The sequence below is a fragment of the Sander vitreus genome, chromosome 21 (assembly GCF_031162955.1).
Source record: "Sander vitreus isolate 19-12246 chromosome 21, sanVit1, whole genome shotgun sequence".
Lineage (NCBI taxonomy): Eukaryota > Metazoa > Chordata > Actinopteri > Perciformes > Percidae > Sander > Sander vitreus.
In genome coordinates, this window is record NC_135875.1 from 3,482,827 (window position 1) to 3,503,551 (window position 20,725).

General features: G+C 41.1%; 1 protein-coding gene across 4 annotated transcripts in view; it reads left to right on the top strand.

Annotated features, from left to right (window-relative positions):
- The window catches only part of fmnl1b (formin-like 1b), a 44,402-nt gene that overhangs the window by 11,956 nt on the left and 11,721 nt on the right, over nt 1-20,725 (top strand). Inside the window, exons 2-16 of one of the 4 annotated variants that reach the window (XM_078278925.1) lie at nt 3,810-3,893; nt 5,338-5,421; nt 6,375-6,490; nt 7,186-7,269; nt 7,430-7,573; nt 9,096-9,183; nt 10,174-10,250; nt 10,590-10,683; nt 13,692-13,766; nt 14,946-15,056; nt 15,211-15,360; nt 15,947-16,048; nt 17,518-17,761; nt 19,665-19,859; nt 20,468-20,590. In XM_078278925.1, the coding sequence (XP_078135051.1) occupies nt 3,810-3,893; nt 5,338-5,421; nt 6,375-6,490; nt 7,186-7,269; nt 7,430-7,573; nt 9,096-9,183; nt 10,174-10,250; nt 10,590-10,683; nt 13,692-13,766; nt 14,946-15,056; nt 15,211-15,360; nt 15,947-16,048; nt 17,518-17,761; nt 19,665-19,859; nt 20,468-20,590 (1,771 nt within the window). The remainder of the gene's footprint in view (nt 1-3,809; nt 3,894-5,337; nt 5,422-6,374; nt 6,491-7,185; nt 7,270-7,429; nt 7,574-9,095; nt 9,184-10,173; nt 10,251-10,589; nt 10,684-13,691; nt 13,767-14,945; nt 15,057-15,210; nt 15,361-15,946; nt 16,049-17,517; nt 17,762-19,664; nt 19,860-20,467; nt 20,591-20,725) is intronic. The other 3 variants (XM_078278926.1, XM_078278927.1, XM_078278928.1) reach the window with 3 other exon arrangements.

The window sequence follows — 20,725 nt, forward strand, 5'->3', positions numbered from 1 at the left end:
AATCCTTATTGTTGAACCCTAAACAGACATTTTATCTGGCAGAACATGGGAGTTGCTGCTCTACTGCTCCCTTGATCAGTTAGTTTGTTAGTTTTGTTAGCTCCTAACTAGTGCTGTCAAACGATTAAAATATTTAATCGTGATTAATCACATTAATGTCATAGTTAACTCGCAATTAATCGCACATTTTTAACTATTCTAAATGTCCCTAGATTTCTTTTTGTCCCATTATTTTTTCTCATTTTAATGCTCTTATCAACATGGAAAAGCGGATCGGCTTACTTTGTGCTTTTGTCGCCTGGCTTTGACGAGGGGGCGGAGAATTGGCATCAGCCGTGTGCTTGGCCGTCAGCCGCGTGCTTGGCCATCAGCCGTGTGCTTGGCCATCAAGTGGTATTTCAGACTGGACGTGCTGCGATGATAGCTCAGTTCACAACGACAACACACACAGATCACTTTGGTCTTGTCAATGGAACCATTTGGCAACTTTTTATAAAAGGCCCTTCTGACAGCAAGGTGAACCACTGAAAATATATTATGTAATATATAAAATATGTTTAGCTGCTGCCCCCGTCCACAGCAGGACGCTGCTTACCGTGTCGGTACTCCTGCCCACACATATCCAAAACTGATCCCCTTTTTCAAAAGATGATAGTCCCTTTTGTACTCATAATTATTTAATGTCATAAAGAAATACTTGAATGCAAGTTTCAGCAGCTTTAAACCTTTTCTCTAAAAGTACCATATAACATTGTTTTTCTGTGATATAACCAGCACATATTGACCCACCCAGCTCTATTCATCAGACCTGATTTATCAGATTCACATCCAGCCTCACAACACCATTGATTTACTGTGCTAGTTGGGATTTTGCTGTCCCCTGTTTTTCAGCATGGCACGTGTGATGTCCACACAGTAGCTTTCTCTGTGTTCCAGTATCGGACGGCCTCAGCTTTTAACTCAGAAATAGATAACATGAATGTCTTTATAGCTCACAAAACTGTTTGATTGTTAGGGCTGCACCTAACAATTATTTCCATTGGTGATTCATCTGTTGTTTGGTCTCTAAAATGTCAGAAAGTTGTGAAAAATGTGGATCAGTGTTTCCCAAAAGTCCAAGATCCTCAGTCCTCAAATGTCTTGTTTTGTCCACAACTCCGTTTACTGTCACAGAGGAGAGAAGAAACTAGAAAATATTCACATTCAACAAGCTGGAATCAGAGAAGTTTTACTTTTTCTTTTCATATAAAATGACTCAAACCGTCTAATCGATTACTAAAATAGTTGGCGATTAATTTAAAGGGGAACTATGCAGTTTTTTTTAAGCTTAATTTACCTTAACTGAACAGCTTCAGAGTCATTGGAATGGTTATATGACTTTTTTCGAGTTGAATGGTGGTTGTCTCGCTCCCCCCTAGCGCCTGTGAGCGGAAAAACCACCCTCGCAACTTTGGGCCGGCGAGCCGGCGGCCTCAGCGTCAGGAAGTATGGCGTGATATCAGGTCTCGCGATGTAACGAATTGCTTCACGGCACTGCACACATAAACCCATTGAGGAACCGGCTAACAAGGTAGCGATGGAGTTTTTCACACTATCATCATGGCTGAGCCGGCAAAAAAGAAGCAGAAAGCTAGGAAAGCATTGTCGGAGGAACAGAGGAAGAGGAAACGGCAGACTGACCGAGAGAGGAGTCAGACACGAGTAAACATAGGAGCTGCCAAATATCTATTCTGAAGCTGTAGGGGGGGCTCTATAGAGAAACCTGTAGGGGGAGATCTATAGAGAAACCTGTAGGGGAGATCTATAGAGAAACCTGTAGGGGAGATCTATAGAGAAACCTGTAGGGGGAGCTCTATAGAGAAACCTGTAGGGGGGAGCTCTACAGAGAAACCTGTAGGGGGGAGCTCTATAGAGAAACCTGTAGGGGGAGCTCTATAGAGAAACCTGTAGGGGGAGCTCTACAGAGAAACCTGTAGGGGGAGCTCTACAGAGAAACCTGTAGGGGGAGCTCTACAGAGAAACCTGTAGGGGGGGCTCTATAGAGAAACCTGTAGGGGGAGCTCTATAGAGAAACATGTAGGGGGAGCTCTACAGAGAAACCTGTAGGGGAGGCTCTACAGAGAAACATGTAGGGGAGGCTCTACAGAGAAACCTGTAGGGGAGCTCTACAGAGAAACATGTAGGGGAGGCTCTACAGAGAAACATGTAGGGGAGGCTCTACAGAGAAACCTGTAGGGGAGCTCTACAGAGAAACATGTAGGGGAGGCTCTACAGAGAAACCTGTAGGGGAGATCTATAGAGAAACCTGTAGGGGGAGCTCTACAGAGAAACATGTAGGGGAGGCTCTACAGAGAAACCTGTAGGGGGAGCTCTACAGAGAAACCTGTAGGGGGAGCTCTATAGAGAAACCTGTAGGGGGGAGCTCTATAGAGAAACCTGTAGGGGGGGCTCTACAGAGAAACCTGTAGGGGGGATCTATAGAGAAACCTGTAGGGGAGCTCTATAGAGAAACCTGTAGGGGGAGCTCTACAGAGAAACCTGTAGGGGGGCTCTATAGAGAAACCTGTAGGGGGAGATCTATAGAGAAACCTGTAGGGGGAGCTCTACAGAGAAACCTGTAGGGGGAGCTCTACAGAGAAACATGTAGGGGAGGCTCTACAGAGAAACCATGGCCAAATCTGCATCGCGCCTCTTTAATAGTGCACAACTAATCGGTTAATCTCTGCAGCTCTAATGGAGCTCAGCGTAAATTCTTGACAGCATGACATCCTGCTTTAAGTGTCTTCTCCGTGCTGTCAGCTGTCTTTTCAGGCAAACGTGCAACCCTCCTCCTCCCCTTCCACCTCTGGTCATCGTCTACCACAGCAACCTAAGTCCCCTTCCGGCAGACAGCTCCTTTGTTCGGTCTTCGGGTTCCTTCTCCATCATCACCAGTGTCTAGGCTCCATCGGGGGGATATGTCTTGGCTTCTCTACCCCTTTAAAAATTGTTTTAGAACAAGAGAGTCTAATCTCCAAAGACTCTGTACATTTCATATTATGCATATGTACAGTACATCTTTGCATATCTGCCACGGAGTCTCTCCTGATTGAAATGATTGTATATTTATTTCATCTTATAAAAAAAGAACAACTCCCATTTAACATCAGGTTATGTGGTTCAGCTGGGGCTTTTCTCTGAGCTCTGAGGCCCAGAGGGTAAAGTAAAAGTAACCAAACTGCTGGACATTCCTCAGCAGACTACGTGAGTTCGTGTCACTGACTCCTCGCTCTCACTGACCTCGTGATGGAGTCGCTCAGCTTCAGCTAAGAGAGCAGGAGGGGAGCGAGGGCAGACAAAGAGGAGAATCATAAGATATGAGGAGGATTTGTAGCGTTTCAGCAAAGTGAGGAGATAGCTTACTGCGTGTCGTCCTTGACTGGGTGTCTCTTGTCGACTAGCCCAGTTTGTATGTGTGTGTGTGTGTGTGTGTGTGTGTGAGAGGAATTAAAAAAATTACTTTTTCTTAATCATGAGTATAATGAACACTGTTGATTTTGATTCATTTTGAACATGTAACTAAAGAAACCCCCTTATATAAGCATTTTCTGAAACGTGTGTGTGTGTGTGTGTGTTTGCGTACACAAATACTTTGTTGCATATAACCAATCATCTCATGTAAAAATGCTTAAAGCAGCAGTAGTTACCTTTCTATCATTGGCTAATATAAGTTTAGGATTCATATCAGGCCTTCAGGCATTCATATCTAAACAATTAGATGAAATAATGTCCATATGAATATATTTCCTGCTATTTCTCTGTGTTTTCAGAATACGATGAATCTTCCTCCAGACAAGGTGAAGATCCTCAGTCAGTATGACAACGAGAAGAAGTGGGACCTGATCTGTGACCAGGTGGGTCTGCTCTCTAGATTCAGCCCAGTCTGTCATCATGCTCTTCTCTCTGCTTCCTTTAAAAAAAACACAAAAAAAACAAACATTTTAAGTCACATGTTTTGTGGGCGGTGGACAGACAGTATAAGCAGTGTAGGCCAATCAATATACACTGACGCAATGAATACTAAACATCAGAAACAACTCAATCCTCACACACGCGCACACACACGCAGATGGACACAGTGTGTATGAAGATAAACACAATGTATTTGTATTTGTGGTGTCACAGTTGAGCTCCAGGCTTCAGGAGAGTGAGCAGGAGGCTCACACACACACACACACACACACACACACACACACACACACACACACAAAAGCATCATTAATATTGCACATCGCCGTAGTAACCAGCGGGAGGTCCATAACAACCTGTTACATGATTGGAAAATTATCTTTATTGCACAAAAATGGAAGCCAAATGATTCCACTTTGATCTTTGTAAGCTGTCACTGTTTTTTTTTCTTTTTCTGATGACACGGTTTAAAAATAGATTCAGTGGCCTAAAGTAGGACTGGCTCAGCTGGACTATGTGTTAGAGTAATTTCTGGAAGCTTGTTAAGATCGAAGCCATTTGCATAAGAGACACTGTGTAATCAAACTGCCTGTGTGAAGCCCGGGCTGATTTCTGCCCTCTGGGCCCCACTTCCCCTCACTGCAGCACCGCAATCAAATATAAGTAGAGGTGCGTGTGTGTGTGCGTGCGTGTGTGTGCGTGCGTGCGTGTGTGTGCGTGCGTGTGCTTGCGTGTGTGTGTGTGTGTGTGTTAGGGGTGGAAGATATATTGACTCAATATCGTTATCGCAATATTATATCGAAATTGATCAGTATGCAGTATTTTATGGAGCGCTGCGTCCCGTCCGTTGACTGTGTGGCTTAGTTGTTTGATTTAGACCCCGCTTGAAACGCTGTAATGATCATCATTTGATTGGCCAGTTACCGTGCCACTTGCACATGTTAGTGCACGTCAGGGCACAGGTCCACTACGTGACAAACCCTATGGAGCGTACCACGTGACGTGTGTGCATATTTTGACAGAGTGACAGTGGAAGTGAAGAAATAGAGACAACAAAACGGAACGAATCAGAGAAGAGAAAGAAAAGTTGTGTCCTGTTCTCTTTATTGATATATTTTCTACTGTCCAACCATGAAACATGTCCTGTTCTGTAGACATGGTCCTTATTTATATATTTATTCATGTTGGACCAGTCCAATATGACAGTCAGTTGAAATAAACCTTGTGTTTAATTTGTTATGAATCTATTTTGATGTGTTTTCCGGTAACTTTTGTCATTTTACATGTTTAAAAATATCGAAATTAATATTGATATCGCAATATCACATTTTGTCAATATCGTGCAACCCTATTGTGTGTGTGTGTGTGTGTGTGTGTGTGTGTGTTCAGGAGCGGTTTCAAGTGAAGAATCCACCATCCACCTATTTGGAGAAGCTGAGAAGTCATCTCGATCATGGAGGAGTCAGTCGGAAGGTACAACCCAACAAACTCAAGTCCCACGCCTCAGTTTAAAGTTCAGTTTCTGTTTGACGTTAAAAAAAGGTTTTTATCGCCATATTTCCGGAAAAATATAGTTGATAAAATTCTTCACCTTCCTGTGGCAGAGAATGGAAACAGCAGTTGATACCACCGGAATTTTGTCTGTACACCGAATTGTTTCTCAAATCTGATCTTCAACTTTTACTGTTGACGCAAATATTTGCGAGAGATGAAGTTTGACCTACCTGGTGCTGCCTCTCTCACCTATGTTATCCAGTACTCAAACAGCAACTGCCGCCCTTATTTCTGGTACCATTAGTGACGTAAAGACGGTTTAACCTACAGATTGACTGAAGAAACTAAATCTGACTTAGCTTTCAAACCACCAGGAATGTGTTCTTTTTGGCCGTCCAAATTGATAAAAACTATCTATTTCCAATCACCATTTACCAGATAATAGTATCAGGGCTACCTGTGCCCAGCTGGTTGATCATTGCTGCTTTTGCAGAGCTGTCCATAAAAGCAAAAATGCATACAATCATTTAGGTATGTAGTCTGTAACGTGGATTGTTCCACATTTCAATCTATAATCCTACTCAGTTTCCCTCTTGTATCACTCCAGTATTTAAATAAGTATAGTAATGTTTGTAGATGTTAAACTGTCCTGTAAAAAATTGACGCAGTGAAAAAGAAATGTTTAGATTTAGATTCTGGCAAGAAGGTTTCCCTGTGACTATTTCATTTCATCCATTTATGATTGATCAGGAGATCAGAAAGTATTTAGGAAAGGAATGTATTGAACTATTAAATGACCATTGAGGACTTTTTAAAAAGAAATACAGTGCTTGTTTGTTTCACTGTCAGGAAGCTTTTCTTTGTAATGTGATTGCTTATTAAGTCCACCATCAAACTGCCCTAACATCTTTTACATTTTCTGAATAATGAAGCGTTTACTGACTTCCCAACTTCCCCGCGTGTGTTCCTGTCAGTTTAAGAGACGTGTCCAGGAGTCCACTCAGATCCTGAGAGAGTTGGAGATTTCCCTGAGGACCAATCACATAGGGTGAGTCGCGCTCCGATTGTGTGTCTACGTGTGAATACACTGTGTTACATTAGAGTGTTTAAAAAGACTTCTTGGACACATTAGTGTTGACTGCAAATCATTTTTCACACATTAAATAAAAATTGTAATGCGTAACGTAGGTGATACCTGAATGGTGCTTTGAAACGTATTAATGGAACACATTTCTGGTTGGAGACAAGATGTTTGTGTCTGACAGGGCATGTTTTTCACTTTAGTTTGTGATTTAAAAAGAAATCTGAAATGTGAGTGCGACACCGGAGCAATCCTGGAAGTGGAACATCGTGGATATAGACTAATTAGCTTGGAAACCTAATGTACCTGTTGGGCCACAGACTAAAGAAAATGACACCACCCAAACCAGCAGTCAGTCTGACCGGCGGTGACATGTTGCTGTTCCTAACGCTAGACTTGGTTTATCAAAGACGCTAGCAAAGCAACGCAGTACAGAAAATAAAAAGTAATAGGACTTGAAATACTGAACATCCAGTATCCACCAAGAAAAATCATACAATGAATTGAATGAAATCTATTAAATTCTAATTAAACGCAAATCAAAGTATGATTTATATTTGAAATTGATGATATTGGCGGACTTTTTTTTTATTTATTGTTGTCCTATCACAGTGTGTTGTAAAGTTTGTGTCACTGAGTGGAAATGTATTTGCCTCTTGCAGCTGGGCTCAGGAGTTCCTAAACGAGGAGAACCAAGGCTTAGATGTTCTTGTGGATTATCTGTCCGTTGCCCACAGAGTTGTCACGTACGTATCGGCTTGAAAAACCATTATCTGTCATTCCTGGAACAGTCGAGTCTTAACTACGTCCGTCTTATCTCCTTCACGCAGCCACAACTGTATCAAACTATCTCACGAATGCCACCTCAGGCTACATTTATTTGAGCTCTGATTCTGTGACTCACAGGTATGACGTGGACACTTTGGAGAATGGCACGCTGCCCACAGACAAAAACAAGACTGGGGACAAGTCAGTGGAAGATCTGAACAGAAGTGCCAGCAACTCACCTAGTCACAGTGCCTCGAAGGCCAGCAAGGCCTTCACAGTCAGGTACGCACAGGGGGCTGAGTAATGATTCATGGGTTCTAATGGTGGAGATAGAGTCGATGTCCCAGCTAGGGCTGGGCAATAAATCAACATAAATTTAGATTTTGGATATCGTAATATGACACAAGTGTCTTTTCCTGGTTTTAAAGGCTGCATTACAGTAAAGTGATTACATCTTCTGAGCTTCCCAGACTATTCTAGCTGTTCTATTATTTGCCTTTACCCACTTATCATTATACCCATATTATCGTTGATTATTTATCACAAATCTCATTGTGTAAATATTTTGCGAAAGCACCAGTTGTCAACCCTACATCGACGATGCGATATAGATATATTGAGGTATTTGATTTTCTCCAAATCGCCCAGCCCTAGTCCCAGCTGAGGAGGACTGAGAGATTCATCTGTCTGTATGGATATGTGTCATGTACAGGTATAGACCCAATCACAATGGTTGTTTCCAATAACTTCCGATTGAAAACTCCTGCGTCCCGTAAATACAATTTAACGGCTTTGAGATACAACTGGATATACTCTGATCTCCATCTAAAATACACGTTTGATGCTTTCAAATGTCGACACTTTGACTAACGTTAGCTTGGTAGTCTCGCATTGCCAGATCATCCTCCACAGCGCTGCGGAGGAGGGTCTGGCTAGTCCACACAGCATTTCCGGTGACATGTTGCTGTTCCTAACGCTAGACTCGGACGCTAGCAAAGCAACGCAGTACAGAAAATAAAAAGTAATAGGACATGAAATACTGAACATCAAGTAAGAAAAATCATACAATTAATTGAATGAAATTCTAATTAAACGCCAAAAATGTATGATTTATATTTGAAATTGATGATATTGGCGGACTTTTGTTGATTTATTGTTGTCCTATCACAGTCAGGTTATCTTCATGTTGTTAGTTGGCTTAATGTCTGAAAGCAGAAATATTTAGCTTTATAGAAATGTTTTAACTTTAGTCAGAAAACCATTTAATAAGTTCTGACCGCAAACCACACCGAGCACATGAACTCTGCAGGTTTTACACACACACACACACACACACACACACACACACACACACACACACACACACACACACACACACACGCACACACACTCTTAGACATCTAATCTTTCTGATCTGAAGTGACTGCATTCCTGTCATAGTGTGGTGGCCTCTTGTTCAGACTGCGTGTGTGTTTATTCATGACTTGTTCAAGAGTGAATGTGTGAAATGTCGGACAACACTCAAACCATTCATTAGACAAAGTGGGAGTTTCCAGTTTGCAACTGTGGAACTTGTTTTATCCGCTATCATCTACAACTTTGCTGTGTTATAATCTGAGAAAAGATTATTGATATATGGATTGTGTTTGTCATACGATCCAAGCAAGCACATAAAATCATTGCAGTTTGACAAAAAAAGATCACGTGTGAGCCGCCTGAGACTAATGAATATATCTTTTAGTGTAGGGACAACAAAGCTGTGACTGCAGCACCTCTCACCTTCATTCAACTCTCTCCCAAACAGGAAAGGCCCGAGGAGTTCTCGTGTTGTGAGCCAGACAGATGACGTTCATCTCTGCATCATGTGTTTACGTGCCATCATGAACTATCAGGTATTTAAAAAACACCCACACATGGAGTAGTAAAAAGATAACGGCCTCTAAGTTATTTGTCACGTTTGACAGAAATGTATGGAACTAGGGCTGCACAATATATCGTTGTTTTTATTGCCATCGCGATATCAACTGGCACGATTAACACATCGAGACCGCGACATATCGCGAAAGACACTGAGGGATTTTGTGTTAGACTGCACTTTAAAATGTAACTGTCGTTCTTTTTTTCGTGATCGCCTTTTATATTCAATTAAATGTTCAATCAGTTCAATAATAGAATGTTGGAAATGATTTCCTTTCATTTGTTTTAAGTTCAACAAGCAACTTTCATTAGTTTAGAAGAATATCGAAAGCAGCAGAAATGCAGAACTGAGCACACTTTAATATCTGTTTATTTATCGCAAGTAATATCGTTATCACAACATTCAACAACGTCATTGCATATCGCATATTTTCCTCATATCGTGCAGCCCTATATGGAAGCTAGCAAAAGAAAAACATGGATAAAAAAGTTAGGAATTAATGAGTTATCATGATTATAATAAAAAGATACTGTTGTTGTTGGGGCTTTGTAAACTATAGAGTGTGGTCTAGACCTCCTCTATCTGTAAAGTGTCTCGAGATAACTCCTGTTATGATTTGATACTATAAATAAAATGGAATTAAATTGAATTGAAAGTGAATTGATTTTGATTTATTTTGAACACAACTAAAGAAAACTCTTTAAATAAGCATTTTCTGAAACGTGTGTGTGTGTGTGTGTGTGTGTGTGTGTGTGTGTGTGTGTCTGGGTCTGTGTCTGTTTGTGTGTCTGTGTGTGTCTGTGCGCGTGTGTGTGCATGTCTGTGTCTGCGTGTCTGTGTCTGTGTGCGTACCTGTGTGCGCATTCTGTGCGTGTCTGTGTCTGTTTGTGTGTGTGTGCGTCTGTGCATTTGTGTGTGTGTGTGTGTGTGTGTGTGTGTGTGTGTGTGTGTGTGTGTGTGTCAGTCTGGGTTCAACCTGGTGATGAAGCACCCCTGCTGTGTCAACGAGATCACGCTCAGTCTCAACAACAGAAACCCGAGGTACGGAGCACCTGTTATGATGACTTAATAGTACAATATGTAATACTTCTGCATTCAAATGTCTAAAAAGGACTATACATTGTTATATATTTTGTTGAGTTGTCTATGTGGGGGAAACTGCAGCTATTTTTTCAGAATGACGTGAATAAACGTCACTAAACATTACGTGGCTAAAACTGTAATGGATAAACACATCCGCAGAAAATGACATATTGTACGTTAAAGTTGATGTAACTCTGTCGGCGTCACAACAGACTTTGTTGAGCAGAGTTTGTGTCGGACTGAAAGAGCCTCATAATACATCTGGTAGATGAATAAATGTCCATCTCTGCCTCTCAGGACCAAGGCGCTGGTGCTGGAGCTGCTGGCGGCCGTGTGTTTGGTGAGAGGAGGCCATGACATCATCGTCTCCGCCTTCGACAACTTCAAAGAGGTCTTTAAACTTCCGCTAAACTGCACTCTTTATCTTCTTTATCTGAATCTGCTCTGGGTGTTAACGGAAAATATGCGATAACGTTGAATATCCCGACACACACAGACACACACACACACACACACACACATAACGTTGAACGCTATTATTTGCGATAAATAAACAGATATTAAAGTGTTCTTAGTTCTGCCTTGCGTCTTTTGTCCTCAGAGGGTTAATGTTCATTTTTTTCCACCACCTATATGACCAGCATCAGCTGAGATGACCACGTTATTTTAAACCGGTCTTATGCTTAACATAGAAGTGCTATTAGTGTCACAGCGCCCACATACCAGTGGCCCTTTAATGCAGTGAAAGGCAGGTTAAGGGGAACCCCAGACCCCACCTGCCCCCCCTCCCCCGTCAGCTGCTCTGCCCAGTTGTCCCACCGCCAGACCAAACTGACTGAAGAGGCGTAAATATGTGAAACACTTGTTGAGTTGCCTCTGACCTCTCCTTGGCCGTCTCTCGTCTTTGCCTGAGAAAGCAGCAACTGTTGCCAACAGATCTCCTCCCGCGGCTACAACAACGCAGACAGAAAGGAGTATAAACCTGAACTAGGAGGAGCTATTATTAGTAAATGTCAAGGATGTTAGAAACCTGCCCTGCAACGAGCTCCGCTGTCTGCTTCTGGACTCAGATCTTGTATTTTCTTTGTAATTGCCCAGAGCTGCCAGCATCAACTATTTTATGTATTTATTTCAGAAACGCTTAAACAACCGTTAAATTAGATTGGACGGGCTGCTATAGTCGTCTTTTACTTCCGTCATTACTTTGAATTTAAGCGTGTAACTCTCAAATTGTGGATTTATCCAGGGGGAATGATTAAGACAGAAATGAAAACAAATACATTGAAATAAATATAAACTTTTATTCTACTCTGCTAAGGGTATTTCTGTTTTTTTGTTGTCATTAAAGCGGCTGTGACCTGACACAGATACATCACTTACACTATCCTAACTGTGCTCGATGGTGTTTTAAGTCCCCACCGTCGACGTCAAGGCAGCGTTGCGACCGTCGACTTCAAGGCACCTAACCCTTAACCCTAACCCTTGCCTAACCCTAGTGCCTTCAATGCAGCGCTGCCTGGAAGACGGCGTTGGGGGCTTAAAACACCTCTAACTGTACACCTGAGGCACAGCACATTGTAAAATAAATTCAAATGCTCACGTAAACAATATGGATTAGTCTTTTATTGACGCCTGACTTCCCTTTGTCTCACACCATAACAACATTCAAAACTCACCTGTTGAAACTGGCCTGCTAACTGTAATACTCGCCCTCTCTGCCCGATTCCCTTTAGTCCCACAAATGTAATGGTTTTTTTGTTTGTTTTTATCTCCCCTCCTATACCTTTTTGCTCAGTCTATGTCTGATTGTCTACAAATCCCAGGAAAAGACAAAAACCACCAGTTCCTATGTCTATCTCTTGATACTTTCTGACCTTCCTATCGTGTCTGTGACAGCACAACTCATCAACATCAACATCGGTGAAGACGTTTAAAAACCTTTTTTTAAGGCTAAATAATCAAACAAAACAGCTAGTTACTGTAGTTTTAGCTAGACTATCTGTCCAATCTGAGTTTTCTGTTGCACGATTAAAACTTTAAACTTTTTTCTTTTGAACGTACACGTTCCACCAAAACAAGTTCCTTCCTGAGACTATTTTGCAGCGGCACCGTGGCTCCGTCCGGCACTTAGCGCCACACAAGACGATTGTGATTGGTTTAAAGAAATGCCAATAAACCAGAGCACGTTTTTCTCCCATCCCTTAATGCTGTGTAGACTAGCAAGACCCTCCTCCGCAGCGCTGTGGAGGAAGGTCTGGCAATGTGAGACCGATACTACTCGGGACTACAAACGGAACGCTTCCGATACCAAAATCTTCCCATTACCTACAGATTCTGCATTCAAATGCAATAATGTGTTTATAAAGATGGAGTCCAAGTAAACGGCCGTGTGTGTGTCCATGATAATGAAGGAACATGCCACTCAGTGCAAAAGAGTGTCTCATTAGCTTTGATACACACACAATACTTGTTAGTGGATACAGTCACTGTCGGTTTTGTTTTTTTTCCTGGGATTTGTTGACGGTTAGAGAAATATAGAATAATAAAAAAGAAATAAGACAATTAAGTGACAAGCTCTCTGGCAACATAAGCCCTCACCTGTCTGGTTGATTAGTGTGGCATCAGATACCACGGCGGGGACTTGAGTATCACAGAGAGTGGCGCTTGATTTGGTTCCGCAGCAACGCCGACGCGTGTGTGTGGGCGAGAGCCAGAGGGAGAAAGATGGAGGGAGCGATAGATTGGTCATAGAGTAGAGGCAGGCGGGCGCTGAGCCATGAGCTGGCTTATGTGTCCCTCTTTAGCAGAACGTGGGCATTGTTTTGGGTTGTGCAGGCTGTCGGGTTGGCGTGCTGCATTATTTAGTGGACATGAGGGAGACGCAGAGTAAAAGACCGCAAACACAGAGAGGCTACTACTAATGGAAGAGACAGGGAATCTGCTGAGCTGTTAGTTTAGAAAACACACTCATATTCAGCCACATTTTTCTCCGTTTTTCTCTTGTTTATGTAACGGTTTGACTGCAAAACAAAGAGCACACTCGACTGTGTGTAACATGGCAATTATCCTGCACAATGCAGAGGCAGCACTGGTTTTATTATTGCCAATATTTCTCTTTTGCCCTGGAGTGGACAGATAGATAGATAGACAGACAGACAGACAGACAGACAGACAGACAGACAGAGAACTTGTTATTGTGAGCATACTGCCCCCATGTGTGTACATATGGAGAAGGCATAATACAATTTTAAAAGAATGTCTCGCAGGACTTTACCCAGATTTAACACATCAACAATGAACCACAAAAGACAAAAATCAGAAGCTCATTAATCATCTATAGTTTCCCCCTGCCTGCTGTGATCTGATTTGAATTCTCACTCATTTGAATGTGTTTTTCAGGTGTGTGGAGAGAAAAGTCGGTTTGAGAAGCTCATGGAGTATTTCTACCACGAAGACAGCAACATCGACTTCATGGTAAAGGAATAGGAATAAGTGAAGAGGAATAACAATCTCTTGGTTATACTGTCGATCATCTGAAAAGACTGTGTGTGATTTCATGTGAAGCAGTGCTATAAACAAAGAGAGGTCTTTAACAACTTGATACTGGCAGTACTGATGCTGGTAATCAAAATCTAATTGTAGTTAATCAGAATCCAATTTATTGCTTATTAAGTACACTAGGTTTGCACATATGAGGAATTAGTTTTGGTGCAAAACGTAATTCTGATTCAATTTTATTGTCATTAAGCAGAGTACAAGTACAGAGCTAATGAAATGCAGTTAGCATCTAACCAGAAGTGCAAGAATCTAGTGTATATATATATATATATACCTAAGTATTGTAGCTCTAACTTACAATATGTACAATAAATACAGTACCAGTGAAGATATTGAAATGTAGACAGTATGGATTGCAAATATGAGGTATGTAGAAAATGAAATTAAAAATGAAAGGAAGAATTGCAAGAATCAAGAAACATAAATATAGAACAGAAGGAACGAAATATGAAAATATATTATAAAGATATGTACAATATATCTAAATTGAAATGGAAGCAGTTTTAACCCTTGTGTTGTCTTCCCATCGACCATGCAACCTTTTATTTTTCTGGGTCAAAATTTATAATTAAAACTTTTTGGTTATCTTTTTCAACACTTTTGTCGCTTTTCCCAAAGTTTATGTCACTTTTTTACACATTTTTTGTCACATTTTCAAGTGACAACAGGAGGGTAGAAGAGGGAATGTTTGTGCAGAAATGTGCAAATTGGCCAAGGAATGTGCAAAGTTTCAAAGTACGAAGAATTAAAAGAATGTGCAATGTACAGATAATAGTCCCAAAGATGTGCATTAATGTAACGAATATAGACATATATATATATAGAATATAAAAAGTGTTACATGAAGTGTGGCAATCTTATTTGAACAATTTAAGTGGTTTCTTTTCCTCAATAAAATGTAGTACCTGCTGCCTGGTCCTTTTATGTTTATAACTTTATATACTCACACTGATCTGACTTATAAATTCATTACCAACCATAATAATCAGACCTATAGTTGCAAACTTGGACAAAATGTTTCTATTTGTTGATGAGGGGCCCTGGCAGCTACTGCATGTAAAACTAAAGGCAGTATTTCCTCTGTTTGTCCACCAGGTGGCCTGTATGCAGTTCATCAACATCGTGGTCCACTCAGTGGAAAACATGAACTTCAGAGTCCACCTGCAGTATGAGTTCACTCGTCACGGGCTGGATGACTACCTCGAGGCAAGTCATAAAGTCCTTTTTAAATTAAAACCTTAAAATATAGAGGATTTATTTATCCTACAGTTTGGACTCGCATTCATTTTGTGCATTTGTAACTTTGTTAATTAGTGACAACATGGTGATTAGTCTTTAAGTGTCCTGTGTTTGTGTGCAGAGGTTGAAGTTCACAGAGAGCGACAGGCTGCTGGTGCAGATTCAGGCCTATCTGGACAATGTGTTTGATGTGGGAGCTCTGCTGGAGGATGCTGAGACCAAGAACACTCTGCTGGAGCACATGGAGGAGCTGCAGGAGCACAACACACAGGTATACACACAGACACACAGACACACACACACACACACACACACACACACAGACACTTACAGACACAAACACACACACACACACAAACAGACAGACACACACACACACACACACACAGACGGACACACACTCACACAGACACACACACACACACAGAGACAGACGCAAACAGACACAAACACACACAATCACACACACAGACGGACACACAGACACATACACAGACACACACACACACACACACGCACACAGACACACAGACAGACAGACACACACACACAGATGGACACACTCACACAGACACACACACACACACACACACACACACAGAGACAGACACACACACGCACACAATCACACACACAGACGGACACACAGACACATACACAGACACACACGCACACACACACAAAAACACACATGCACACAGACACACACACACGCAGACACACACACACGGACACACACAGACATGCACACACACACATACACGCACACAGACACAAACACACATGGACACACACACACACACAGGTGCAGATGGACACAGTGTGAACACAATGTATTTGTATTTGTGTTGTCACAGTTGAGCTCCAGGCTTCAGGAGAGTGAGCAGGAGGCGATGGAGAAAGTGTCAGAAATGGAGAAGAAGCTCATTCAGAACACAAAGGAATTGGCACTCCTAAAGGTAGAGTCCATTCTCCTCTTTATATTTTTTTCTTCCTTTTTTGTTCTTAATTTTTTTATTTTAGCACAGTAGTGTAGGTTACAAGAACAATATCTGTTTCATTTTCTGAGCTGTCCATTTCTTTATTTTTCAAACATAAAGACAACAGGAAGTTAATACAGTTGGGGAGAGGTTAAGGTGTACAGAGTGCAGAGTGTTTACATAAAACAAAGGTTGGTAAGACCGGGAGGACTTAAAAGAAACTTGCAAATAGAAAATATTATTAAAAATCATATTATTGACAGCAAAAAACTAAAGGGAAGTTTTCAAACATCATTAGTCATTTTTTCAGGGTCCTTATTGAAAATTAAAACATTACTCATTTATTCATTATCTCAATGAATTCTGTCCGTAAGGGCTTTACATATTTGACCCTCTTAGTCCAGAGTTTATATTTTATTTTTCTTAAAGGATGATGAAGTACAACTTGGGTTTTATTTTCATATCTTCACGGTTCGATCAGTTATGATGTAATTGTATGCAGCGAAGTAATTGCAGAGGTCTCGGAACACTGAGCGATAAAAATAGCTTGAGCAGATCAAACGGGTCTAAAACAAACCCAAAGTACGTCAAGTTTATTCGGAGGAGAAACAAGGATGGACAGTTTGTCGTAAACATCGACTATTATATATATCCCATCCATAAGTACCACAATGACAGAGTGTATGACTATTTTGATGATGGATTTCATACACTTTCTGTAATAAAACAACTAAAAGCAAAAATCCCTGGGACAAAATCCTACCAAATGTGAGTCTGTGGTCTAATTTGTGTCAGTCAAGTCAACTTTATTTATATATCCCAATATTATAAATCCGAAATGTGCTGCATGAGGCTTTACAATCTGCACAACATATGACATCCTCTGTCCTTAGACAGTCATACACTGGAAATCATGTATGGAAGGGATATATTAAATGCCAGTTTAAAGCTATAGTGGGCAGTTTCTGTCGCCCCCCATGAGGAATTTTAAGTGATGACAACAGTACTGTTGCATCCACATGATACAAGCCTTCCGTGACCACGCTTAATTAGCTTTGTAGCAACTCATTTGGCAATGGCTTGAATGTAACGGACGTTCATTAATATCAAAACGTTACGCGCTAAAGCTTTAAACAGGAGGAATGAAAATGAAGTTTTGATGAACATATGGCTAAGTGATTATGCTTTTAAATGTGAACCTTTCCTTTTAATACAACACATATAACTAATGTTTAGAACTACAAAAACCAAGTTATAATAAAGCATTATTTTCCTCTAAGCTTCTTATTATAGGACACAATACATCAAACATAATGAGAACATATAATTCTGGTGTGATGTTTATAGGTAGTATTTCATACTTTAGGTCATTTTACTGTGATTGTGTAGTTCGTACACACATAACTACTGCTGTTTCCTGATTGTGTGTATTGTATTGTGTGTTGTAGGAGAGTCTACGTGAATCCTGCTCGCAGGTGACTCTCCTGCAGCTGCGAGAGCGGGAGAGAGAGCTAGAGCGTGAGAGAGAGAGAGAGAGAGAGCGAGACAAGGATCGGTCCACCCAGGCCCTGAGGGAGCTGGAGGTTAAAGTCCAGGCTCTGGTGGAGCAGGGGCTGGTCCGGATGGAGCGCTCCGCTTCCGGAAACCTGGACGTCCAGGTGGTCCCTCTCATCCAGCACGTGATGCAGAAAGGTCAGAGCAGCTGATGTAGTCACACCTGCAGACTGAAATAGTAGTTATCACAGAAGTAATGAGAAACATCTACAGCAGAGGCTTCAAACTCTAATTACCTGAGGGCCGCTGGTCGGCTGCTTCTCTCAGTTTAATCTCAAATATTTTCACTCTGAAGCTGAGAAACTCAAACTGCCCTGCATTATTAGAAGATTAATGCCGCTTAAGATTGTATTCTTGTAGAGAATCAACTTTCTTCTTGCAGATGAGACAGGAAGCAGTCACATTAAACTCCTAAAACTGTCCTCCAGGTCAAGCTTTATTTTAGGTGTTAAATGTGCCACGGTTAAAAGTTAAATGTGAATTAATAGCTAGTTTTTATGGTCAGATTTTGCAGCCTTGGAACTGTGGAAAAATCAAAATTGGAGATAAAAAATGATGACTTACTTGCGGACCAGATTTAAAAAGAAAATCCTAATATTTGCTGGGCCTTGATCTACAGTTTATGTCTCTGCTCACACACCATTTTGTTACTATAATCAATTAGAAATAAGATAAATGTAAATTAGTTAAAAGCTTTCATGAAGTGGCCACACTGACTCGTAATGTCTCTAATTTCTCAGCGCCCGAGTTTAATTCATACCCAGACGGGTTCATTCGGTGCGATTTAAAGTCAACGCAAAGACGCGAGTGGACGTCAAATTCACCCTCCGCTGGATGACATGACGGATGAATTTAAGACAAACATTCCTTTTTGCCTGTTGAAAATCAACTTGAGTGCAAAGTTCACAGCAGTTCTGATTTCTGGAAGAAATAATAATAAAAAACATAGCCCCTTTCAAAACATAATTACATAGTGCTTCACAATAAGCATAATTAAGAGAACTTGTAAGTTAGAATAAACCAAAATAAAGTATACTGTATTCTCCTCCAGCGTCCCGCTCCCTCAGATCCTCTTCCTCCATACACCTGTCTGTCCCCTCCGCCCGTCTCACCACCACGGGGAGCAGAGCATTCAGCCGCTCTGCTCCCCTTCTCTGGAATTCATTACCACGCCAACTTAGAAACCTCGATTCATTCCCCCATTTCAAATAGCAACTCAAAACACATCTGTTTAAAACTGCCTATTCCACTTGATGTCAATTGCTCTGCCTCTTTCTGTTGTTGTTGTTGTTTTTGTTGTATTCTTTATGTTTTCCTGTTTTTAAATGTCTTATGTATCCCTGTACGGTGTCCTTGAGTGCCGAGAAAGGCGCCTTTAAATAAAATGTATTATTATTACTATATGATAATAAAATATACATCCATAGAATTGATCATTAGACATACAGAGCAAGGGATTAATTAAGTAAAAGTGCATTTAAAAATGCGTTTTTTTAAAGGAGATTTGGCACAAATCATAATGAAAACAGTCCAATTCATTGATTACATTAAATTGCTAAGAAAGTGTAACCTACAGTAGAGTGTTCTTTTAGTCAGCTCACAGCACTGAATGTGCACAGAGGCACACAATTCAACATATTCTGTATGAAGAACAACGTTACCAATAATTCTTTCAGAGCGTTTTTAAGTAAGAAATTAAGTAGGTCTTTCCAGGAAACTTTCAAGGAAATAATTATTGCTAAGATGGTGTTTTTTGTTGAGCTAACAGCACTGAACGTGCACGAATGCACACATATGTGTATGAAGAACAAAGTTTCCAATAATTCTTTCAGAACATTGTCTCTGTTTTTCCTATAATCAGCAACAAATTAAGTAGTTCTTTCCAGGAAATCTTCAAGGGAATAATTAACAAGTTCATGTGAAATATCAGCACTGTAAAAGCATTACCATGTTAACACTTATCTTGAGTTTTTTTGACTCGACTTCATGAATGTAGAGAGATGAGAGGTAAACAATGACAGTCTTGTTGTTCCCCTGACAGCTAAAGACGAAGCAGATTCAGGTAAAGACCACGAGGCCTCTCCCCCCTCCTCAGACCCTCAGCCTCCCCTCTCTCTGCAGTCGGCGACAGTGCAAGCTGCTCCACCTCCTCCTCATCCTCCTCCAGGCTCAACTGGAAGTCATCCTCCTCCTCCTCCTCCTCCTCCTCCTCCTCCTCCACCACCTCCACCTCTAGGTAGGGCTGCAACTACTGTTATTTTCATTGTCAATTAATCTGAGGATTATTTTCTCAATTAGTTATTTTGGTCTATAAAGTGTGGATCAGGGTGTTTATGTGCAGCACCTAAGCTGAATAAAATAGATGTGAGCACCAAAATAACTAAAAGACTTTCCTTAGATCTAACTATTGTAGTCGGTCCCCAGCAGACTTCTTTGACTTTATGCTTTTTGAGTGTAATTTCTTTATTATCTGCTTCACCTTTCCAACGTTTTAGACGTAGATGTGGTAATAAAAATGCTCCAAAATTATGTCATACTGCTTATTGTTTTTGACATTTTCTTGAGGGACGAACCCTAAACCCCCCCTCCAAAGTCTTTTATAAAGCTAGGGAAAACACTGTCGATCAGTGTGTTCCCAAAGCCCAAGACGACGTCCTCAAATGTCTTGTTTTGTCCACAACTCAAAGATATTCAGTTCACTGTCACAGAGGAGAGAAGACACTAGAACATATTCACATTTAACAAGCTGAGATCAGAGAGTTTTGATTTTCTTTTCATTAAAAAATGACTCAAACTGGCGATCAATTTAATAGTTGTCAATAACTAATCTATTAACTTTTGCAGCTCTTCTTCTAGGCTTAACTGGAACTCCTCCTCCTCCACCTCCACCTCCACCAGCAGCTCCCCCCTTCCCACTGCTGGATGGTACGACCCAGCCATCAGGGGATGTGACTCATGGCAGTTCGGGTGAGTCCACAATCGGAGCAGGGGTGGTCCAGAGAAGAGGGAGCAGGACTATGTCAGGGCCAATGTGTTATTTTAAGGCGTCTTTGGTTACTGTTGTATGACCTAAATTCTGAAACTGTCACATTATTTCAACCA